The sequence below is a fragment of the Sander vitreus genome, chromosome 20 (assembly GCF_031162955.1).
Source record: "Sander vitreus isolate 19-12246 chromosome 20, sanVit1, whole genome shotgun sequence".
Lineage (NCBI taxonomy): Eukaryota > Metazoa > Chordata > Actinopteri > Perciformes > Percidae > Sander > Sander vitreus.
The window spans coordinates 29499251-29509250 of NC_135874.1; the positions used below are offsets into that span (position 1 = coordinate 29499251).

Sequence of the window (10000 nt, forward strand, 5' to 3'; positions counted from 1 at the left end):
TTATGATTTATTTCTTTAAATGTGTAGAACATTGAACAGAGTTTGGTTGGCGGCCCGTGTTCAGCAACTTTTGATAAGATTAGATCTGATATTTCCCCAATATCAGACGTGGTGTTACTCGAGTACTTTACTGATTTAGGTATTTTTACACCTGGACCATATTTTCCTGCAGCCATGATACAAATGTTCAGCATCAGTTGTTGCTGCTGACAGACTCAGATTATTATATATGTATATATATGTTATATTATATAACATTATGGGATGGATCCCTACAGAGATAGACCTTTTAGTTAAAGAGTAACTCTCTAAAATGCAGCTTAGGGTCTTTTTGTGAATGTACCCGAGTCAGACTTTGGTTTAAAAGCATATTTAGGACGGATGTGTGTAGAGTCCCTGGTGATACTCATGTTGGGTTGAGCCTTCTTAGTGGTTTATAAATAGATATTTTGAGGCTAGCATCAAAGTGTCCCTAGCACTCCCATTCAAAAGGCCATTTGACCCAAAAACCAGAATACGGTAAATCTTAAAAGTGGCGTTTCCGTCCTAAATATACTTTTAAACGAAAGTTTGACTCGGGTACATTCACAAAAAGACCCTAGGTAAATAATCAGGACTTTTAGCGTGTATAGAGCCAGCATATCTCCACCAGACTCCATGTAAATAATCAGGACTTTTAGTGTGTATAGAGCCAGCATATCTCCACCAGACTCCATGTAAATAATCAGGACTTTTAGTGTGTATAGAGCCAGCATATTTCCACCAGACTCCATGTAAATAATCAGGACTTTTAGCGTGTATAGAGCCAGCATATCTCCACATGTAAATGGGTGAATTAAGGGTTTATTTCAACCAAACCAGAGTGGTGATTGTTGGAACAGTGGAAAGATGAACCAAGACGGCTTTTGGTAGTTTGATTTAGTTTCTGTCCGCTTTGAATGAAGTGTGTTTTACCATGATAAAAGTCCTGATTATTTACATGGAGTCTGGTGTGTGATTGGTGCTACAGTACTCTGATGTTGCCTCCTTTCTCCCCACCCACAGATTTTACCCGACAGTGTGTCTGACCCCTCCCATATCTCCCTGCGTTGCCATGGCGACCTTCCCGGAGTACATCGCCCAGAACGAGGAGCGTGACGGCGTGCGGTTCAGCTGGAACGTGTGGCCGTCCAGCCGGCTGGAGGCGACCCGGATGGTGGTGCCTGTGGCCTCCTTGTTCACGCCGCTGAAGGAGCGGCCCGATCTGCCGCCCATCCAGTATGAACCGGTTCTCTGCAGCCGGGCCACCTGCCGCGCTGTGCTCAACCCGCTGTGGTACACACACACACACACACACACACACACACACACACACAGACACACACACACACACACACACACACACACACACACACAGAGACACACACACACACACACAGACACACACACACACACACACACACACACACACACAGAGACACACACAGAGACACACACACACACACACACACACACACACACACACACACACAGAGACACACACACACACAGACACACACACACACACACACACACAGAGACACACACACAGAGACACACACACACACACACACACACACACACACACACACACAGACACACAGACACACACACACACACACAGACACACAGACACACAGACACACAGACAGACAGACAGACAGACAGACAGACAGACCTAAACAGTACCTAAAGTGAAGAGCTTCTTTCTCTTTGTTCCGTTCCAAACAACTAATGTATCGATCCAGAAAGTAACCCACGGGGATAATAATGGTTCTAGTTGCAGCTGTGTGTACCTGTCTCACCTCCACCTGTCTTGTGTGTGTACCTGTCTCACCTCCACCTGTCTTGTGTTGCAGTCAGGTGGACTACCGAGCCAAACTGTGGGCCTGTAACTTCTGCTACCAGAGGAACCAGGTCCAAACACACACACACACACATACACACTGACACACACACACACACACACACACATATATATATATATATATATGTATATTAGGGCTGTCAAACGATTACATTTTGTTAATCGTGATTAATCTCATGTTTTATCACATGATTAAACTGTTATTTAGCATTTCAGAACAGTTATTGAGTCCATATTAACAGTGGAAGCCGTTCTTACCGGAGGATCTTAACTGGGAATCAAATGGATGCAAAGAAAGTGACTTTATGAGCTTGATTTTAAGATTTTATTTGTTTATTATATATTTAATCTAGTCACACATTTGAATTTAACAATAACTTGAATGCACCACGACGCTGTAGTTTACCAGTGTCATTGAACACACCGTCTGTGTTGTTTCTCTGACGGCAGCTGCAGATTGTTACATCCCGGTGTTGAATCCTCTACAGTAAAACACAGTCACACTTTACACCGTTTAGTGTTAGCTGTCAGCATTTAACCCTGTTTAATCCAGCTACTAGCTAGCGGTAGGCTAACGTTAGCTGCTGTCGAGTTTAGTGGTAACTAGCTAGCGGTAGGCTAACGTTAGTTGCTGTCGAGTATAGTGTTAACTAGCTAGTGGTAGGCTAACGTTAGCTGCTGTCGAGTTTAGTGGTAACTAGCTAGCGGTAGGCTAACGTTAGTTGCTGTCGAGTATAGTGTTAACTAGCTAGTGGTAGGCTAACGTTAGTTGCTGTCGAGTATAGTGTTAACTAGCTAGTGGTAGGCTAACGTTAGCTGCTGTCGAGTATAGTGTTAACTAGCTAGTGGTAGGCTAACGTTAGTTGCTGTTGAGTATAGTGTTAACTAGCTAGCGGTAGGCTAACGTTAGCTGCTGTCGAGTATAGTGTTAACTAGCTAGCGGTAGACTAACGTTAGCTGCTGTTGAGTATAGTGTTAACTAGCTAGCGGTTGCTAACGTTAGCTGCTGTCGAGTATAGTGTTAACTAGCGTCACGTACAGCGATGTTTCTGTTGCCTATAACCAGTCCAACTAAGTTAGCGGTAGGCTAATGTTAGCTGCTGTTGAATATAGTGTTAACTAGCTAGCGGTAGGCTAACGTTAGCTGCTGTTGAGTGCAGTGTTAACTAGCTAGCGGTAGGCTAACGTTAGCTGCTGTCGAGTATAGCGTTAATTAGCTAGCGGTATGCTAATGTTAGCTGCTGTTGAGTATTGTGTTAACTAGCTAGCGGTAGGCTAACGTTAGCTGCTGTTGAGTATAGTGTTAACTAGCTAGCGGTAGGCTAACGTTAGCTGCTGTTGAGTATAGTGTTAACTAGCTAGCGGTAGGCTAACATTAGCTGCTGTTGAGTATAGTGTTAACTAGCTAGCTGTAGGCTAACGTTAGCTGCTGTTGAGTATTGTGTTAACTAGCTAGCGGTAGGCTAACGTTAGCTGCTGTTGAGTATAGTGTTAACTAGCTAGCAGTAGGCTAACGTTAGCTGCTGTTGAGTATAGTGTTAACTAGCTAGCAGTAGGCTAACGTTAGCTGCTGTTGAGTATAGTGTTAACTAGCTAGCAGTAGGCTAACGTTAGCTGCTGTTGAGTATAGTGTTAACTAGCATCACATGCAGCGGGGTTTGTGTTTCAGAGCAGCAGAGAGAAGAGCAGACATATCAGTGGAGCCAGAATGAGGAGCAGAAATCTGCGTTGCTATTCCTGCAGCAGCAGGATGTGTTAGGAGGAAGTACGGCAAAATAGTATCCTGTTAGGCACGACGCAAAGCTGAGTCTGACAGCCCCTATATATATATATATATATATATATATATATCTATATTTATTTATATATATACAGTAATATTAAATCTCCTCTCAGACAGATGCTGACTCTGCTTCTCTTTCAGTTTCCTCCGTCTTACGCTGGAATCTCTGAAGTTAACCAACCGGCAGAACTGCTGCCTCAGTTCTCCACCATTGAGTACGTCGTCCAGGTAAGACAGACAGGCAGAGAGACAGACAGGCAGGCAGGCAGACAGGCAGAGAGACAGACAGGCAGGCAGGCAGACAGGCAGAGAGACAGGCAGGCAGACAGACGTGTCTCCACTTCCTCCCGCTGTACAAAGTGAAGCCAAAATCTCCCAGATATTAGCCTGGGAAAACCCTGACCAACTTCTGGTAAATTTGAGATTTGCTCTGCAAGTCAATCTGGCCAAGAGCCCATTCAAGCCTGAGGGTCGTGCTCTGATTGGTCGAAGGACTATCCAATTGCGCCCAGAGGCCTTTGAGCGGCGTCCGTTGGTTTCCCTTTGGAAATGGGCTGTGAATGAAGCTTCAACCAGGCTACCCGGATATGGGAACTCGGAAAAAAAACGTTGGAATATTTTGAGATAAAGGATTTAATATTGAAAGAAAAAAATCAGAAAATTAAAAAAGTAAAGTTGGAATATTTAGCCACTGATGTTTGAAACTGTGAGACGTGCAGATTGAGTTTGGGTCTGTTTATCCAGATGTTTTAGCTTCCCTTTTACATTAATGCACCTGTGTATAATCTGTGTGTGTGTCTGTCTGTCTGTGTGTCTGTCTGTCTGTCTGTCTGTCTGTCTGTGTGTGTGTCTGTCTGTGTGTGTGTGTGTGTGTGTGTCCAGCGGGGGCCCCAGATGCCGCTGGTCTTCCTGTACCTGGTGGATACTTGTATGGAGGACGAGGACCTGCAGGCCCTGAAGGAGTCCCTCCAGATGTCTCTGTCTCTGCTGCCCCCCACCGCGCTGGTCGGGCTCATCACCTTCGGACGCATGGTGCAGGTCCATGAACTGGGCTGTGAGGGGATCTCCAAAAGCTACGTCTTCAGGGGGACCAAAGACCTCAACGCCAAGCAGCTGCAGGTACCTGGCACACAGACAGGCACACAGACAGGCACACAGACAGCCAGAGAGAGGCAGAGAGACAGGCAGCAGAACGCCAAGCAGCTGCAGGTACCTGAGACACAGACAGGCACACAGACAAGCAGAGAGACAGGCTGAGACAGGCAGCCAGAGAGAGAGACAGGCAGCAGAACAGAGACAGACAGGCAGGCAGAGAGAGAGAGAGAGACAGGCAGCAGAACAGAGACAGACAGGCAGGCAGAGAGAGAGAGAGAGAGACAGGCAGCAGAACAGAGACAGACAGGCAGGCAGAGAGAGAGAGAGAGAGAGAGAGAGAGAGAGAGAGAGAGAGAGAGAGAGAGACAGGCAGCAGAACATAGTTGAATCCCCTGGTTAGTTTAAAGCAGCAGTAATCAGCTGTGATTTGTTTGTGACTCTGCAGGAGATGCTCGGTCTGACCAAACCTGCAGCCAATCAGGGACGAGGACCCCAACCTGCCCAACCACCTCTTTCCAACAGGTACACACACACACACACACACACACGCACACACACACACACACACACACACACACACACACACGCACACACACACACCGACACTATAGGTATGAACAGTAACATCATCATTGATACTGTTAGTATGTTTAAGATGGGCTGCTGTTGTCATAACAGCTGCCCATCTTAAACATACTAACAGTATCAATCTGAACATACTAACAGTACATCGTTATGAGGCCCAAACTGTAAGAGAAGAAGCTTTATGAGCACGATAATAATACAGTCAAAATATTTGTGTTTTTCTCTTAACCCTTGTGTTGTCTCCCCGTCGACCAACAACCTACGTTTAGTTTTTCTGGTTCTCTAACGTTTTGGTCGTCTTTTTCAACACTTCTCGGCGTTTATGAAAACTAAATAGTGTTCTGTCCCCTCAGGTTCCTGCAGCCGGTGCAGAAGATCGACATGAACCTGACCGACCTTCTGGGGGAGCTGCAGCGCGACCCCTGGCCCGTCACCCAGGGGAAGAGACCACTGCGCTCGCTGGGCGCCGCCATGTCCATCGCTGTGGGCCTGCTGGAGGTGAGAGGGGGCGGGGCCTGCTGGAGGTGAGAGGGGGCGGGGCCTGTTGGAGGCGAGAGGGGGGGGGGCCTGCTGGAGGTGAGAGGGGGGGGGGCCTGCTGGAGGTGAGAGGGGTGGGGCCTGCTGGAGGCAAGAGAGGGTGTCGCCTGTTGGAGGTGAGAGGCGGTGTCACCTGTTGGAGGTGAAAGGGCGGGGCCTGCTGGAGGCGAGAGGGGGTGTCGCCTGTTGGAGGCGAGAGGCGGTGTCGCCTGTTGGAGGTGAGAGGGGGGGCCTGTTGGAGGTAAGAGGTGGTGTGGCCTGTTGGAGGTGAGAGGGGCGTGGCCTGTTGGCGGTGTGGCCTGTTGGAGGTGAGAGGGGGCGTGGCCTGTTGAAGAGTAAAGTGTGGAAGTCTTTCAAATAAAGTATGTTGAACGATAGTTTATGTGTTGTCTCACAGAATCTGTCTTTACCCACAGTGCACCTTCCCAAACACGGGTGCTCGCGTCATGACGTTCATCGGCGGCCCGGCGACGCAGGGTCCCGGCATGGTGGTCGGAGACGAACTGAAGATCCCCATCCGGTCCTGGCACGACCTGGAGAAGGACAACGCCAAGTTCATGAAGAAGGCCACCAAGGTGAGCGAGGAGCTACTGTTAGCTGGTTTATTGAGTTTCTCTCTGGTTAGTTAGTCTGTTAGGGCTTTTATTGTGAAAGGATTAGGTTTAGTTAGTCTGTTAGGGCTTTTATTGTGAAAGGTAAGAATGAAAGATTTTTGTTGTTTTTGAAAGGAGAGATGAGAATTTTCCGCAAATGTGTGTGTGTGCGTGTGTGTGTGTGTGTCTCTGTGCGTGTGTGTGTGTGTGTGTGTCTCTGTGTGTGTATGTGTGTGTGTCTCTGTGCGTGTGTGTGTGTGTGTGTGTGTGTGTATTGCAGCATTACGAGTCTCTCGCCAACAGAGCGTCTGCTAACGGTCACATCATCGACATCTACGCCTGTGCTCTGGATCAGACTGGCCTGCTGGAGATGAAGTGCTGCGCCAACTACACTGGGTACACACACACACACACACACACACACACACACACACACACACACACACACACACACACACACACACAGAGACACAGCACGTGTCAGTCACCTGCTGCGATGATGATGAGAGGACACACACACTTGGTGATATTAATCTGTGTGTGTCCTGCTCTCCAGAGGCTACATGGTGATGTCAGAGGTTACCATCCAATCCAATCCACCTTTATTTGTGAAGCACATTTAAACAAGCAGGTTGACCAGCGTGCTGGACGTTGACCTGATTATAAACACGCCAGCAACGAAACAAATAACAGACTAGAAAAATCAAATGCAGAAGACAGAATACAGCTGTGGAGCAGGTTGGAGGGCCAATGAATACCAGTGAGTTTAAAGTCGTGATGTAAAGCTGTGAAGGCTGGGGGCCGATCTGGCGTTCAGAGGCAGGTCATCCACAGCCTGGGGGCCACGACTGACGACGCTCCATCTGCCCTGTTATTGAGCTGCGTTCTCGGGACGACAAGGAGGAGCTGGTCAGCTGACCTTAACGACCTCAGAGGACCGTGCAGCTTTAATAGTTCAGCGATATACGCTGGGGCTTGACCAGAAAGAGAGTTAAAAACTAACAGAATGTTAAAATGGAGTCTAAAGCAAACCAGCAGCCAGTGAAGGGAGGCAAGAACAGGAGTGATGAGATCTCGTCTACCAGCTCCGGTAAGGAGCCGAGCGGCTGCGTTTTGGAGAGGGAGGCCTGGTTAATACCTACATATATATATATATATATATAATAAGCATTACAGTAATCCAGGTGAGTTGGGGTAAAAGCATGTATAACCCTCTGAAAATATAAGATAAAAATGGCTTTAGTTTGGTAAGCAGCCTGAGTTGAAGGAAACTAGCTTTTACAACAGAAATGATCTGCTTCTCTAGTTGAAACTCACGGTCCATCTTAACACCAAGGTTAGTTACCATGGACGTGACATAGGGTGTCAGAGGACCCAGGTCCAGTTGGGAGGCACCAGGAGCACTACTGGGTCTAAATATCATGACCTCGGTTTTACTTTCATTGAAAAAGTTTAAGGCCATCCAGGCTTTTATGTCAGAAAAACAATCGAGCAGTCTTTTTAGGGAATTATCACCCTTACTTTTTATAGGCAAGTAGATCTGTGAGTCATCGGCATAGAAATGGAAGCTGATGTTATGCTTCTTTAAGATGGAACCAAGGGGAAGCAAATACAGGGAGAAGAGAATCGGGCCCAAAATAGATCCCTGAGGAACTCCACATGTCAGCGGCGCTGCGGGTGAAGTAGAGCCACCAAACCCTCTCTCTGGTATAAATGATCTAAACCATTGGAGGGCCGTGCCTTTAATCCCCACACTGCTCGAGACGAGAGATGAGAACACTGTGGTCAACAGTGTCCAATGCTGCTGTGAGGTCTAAAAGCATAAGGACTGCAGCTTCTCCAGAGTCTGTTGAGATTAAAAGATCATTAAAAACGTTAATAAGTGCAGACTCTGTGCTATGAAATGCTTTAAAGCCAGACTGGAACCCCTCAAGGATACCATGCAGATCTAAAGAAGACTGTAGCTGCACGGGAACTGCCTTTTCTACAATTTTGGACATAAAAGGAAGTTTAGAGATCGGACGATAGTTTGCAAGAACTAAGGTGTCCAGATTTGGCTTTTTGATAAGAGGCTGCACCACTGCCTCTTTAAAACAAAGTGGCACATGACCAAAAGTAAGACTACTGTTAATAATTGCTTGGATGTTTGCTCCAATAGTGTGCCATACCTCATTAAAAAGACGAGGTGGTACAATATCAATAGGACAAAATGAAGGTTTTAAATGTGTAACGATATCAGGAAGAGCCGAGAGAGATACAGGCTCAAGCTTAGTGAAGACTGCTGCACACACTTTGGAAATGGAGGGGTCAAAGGCTGGAAGTGAAATGCTAGCTCTAATGGTGGTGATGTTTTCCACAAAGAAGTGGAGAAATCACAGGCCACAGAAGACTCTTCCTGCGTTGTGGATCGGCGGGTATGAAGAACAGAGTTGATTGTGCTAAAAAGAACATGAGGTTTATGTTTTTTCCACTGGCGCTCAGCTTTCCTACACTTTCGCCTGGGTTTAAGTGGTGCAATGGTGTCGAGAATATTGCTACAGGTGACAGGATACCATGGTGATATTAATCTGTGTGTGTCCTGCTCTCCAGAGGCTACATGGTGATGTCAGAGGTTATCATGGTGATATTAATCTGTGTGTGTCCTGCTCTCCAGAGGCTACATGGTGATGTCAGAGGTTACCATGGTGATATTAATCTGTGTGTGTCCTGCTCTCCAGAGGCTACATGGTGACAGGATACCATGGTGATATTAACTGTGTGTGTCCTGCTCTCCAGAGGCTACAGGTGACAGGATACCATGGTGATATTAATCTGTGTGTGTCCTGCTCTCCAGAGGCTACAGGTGACAGGATACCATGGTGATATTAATCTGTGTGTGTCCTGCTCTCCAGAGGCTACAGGTGACAGGATACCATGGTGATATTAATCTGTGTGTGTCCTGCTCTCCAGAGGCTACAGGTGACAGGATACCATGGTGATATTAATCTGTGTGTGTCCTGCTCTCCAGAGGCTTCAGGTGACAGGATACCATGGTGATATTAATCTGTGTGTGTCCTGCTCTCCAGAGGCTACAGGTGACAGGATACCATGGTGATATTAATCTGTGTGTCCTGCTCTCCAGAGGCTACAGGTGACAGGATACCATGGTGATATTAATCTGTGTGTGTCCTGCTCTCCAGAGGCTACAGGTGACAGGATACCATGGTGATATTAATCTGTGTGTCCTGCTCTCCAAAGGCTACATGGTGACAGGATACCATGGTGATATTAATCTGTGTGTGTCCTGCTCTCCAGAGGCTACAGGTGACAGGATACCATGGTGATATTAATCTGTGTGTCCTAAGCTCTCCAGAGGCTACAGGTGACAGGATACCATGGTGATATTAATCTGTGTGTGTCCTGCTCTCCAGAGGCTACAGGTGACAGGATACCATGGTGATATTAATCTGTGTGTGTCCTGCTCTCCAGAGGCTACATGGTGATGTCAGAGGTTATCATGGTGATATTAATCTGTGTGTGTCC

At 47.0% G+C, this 10000-nt stretch overlaps 1 protein-coding gene across 3 annotated transcripts in view; it reads left to right on the forward strand.

Moving 5' to 3' along the window:
- Positions 1-10000, forward strand: part of sec23a (Sec23 homolog A, coat complex II component) — a 29758-nt gene that overhangs the window by 1618 nt on the left and 18140 nt on the right. For all 3 annotated transcript variants that reach the window (XM_078277595.1, XM_078277597.1, XM_078277596.1), the window contains exons 2-9: positions 1045-1314; positions 1878-1935; positions 3810-3896; positions 4551-4787; positions 5209-5285; positions 5702-5846; positions 6302-6460; positions 6759-6874. In XM_078277595.1, coding sequence (XP_078133721.1) covers positions 1094-1314; positions 1878-1935; positions 3810-3896; positions 4551-4787; positions 5209-5285; positions 5702-5846; positions 6302-6460; positions 6759-6874 — 1100 coding nt within the window. In that variant the 5' untranslated portion in view covers positions 1045-1093. The remainder of the gene's footprint in view (positions 1-1044; positions 1315-1877; positions 1936-3809; positions 3897-4550; positions 4788-5208; positions 5286-5701; positions 5847-6301; positions 6461-6758; positions 6875-10000) is intronic.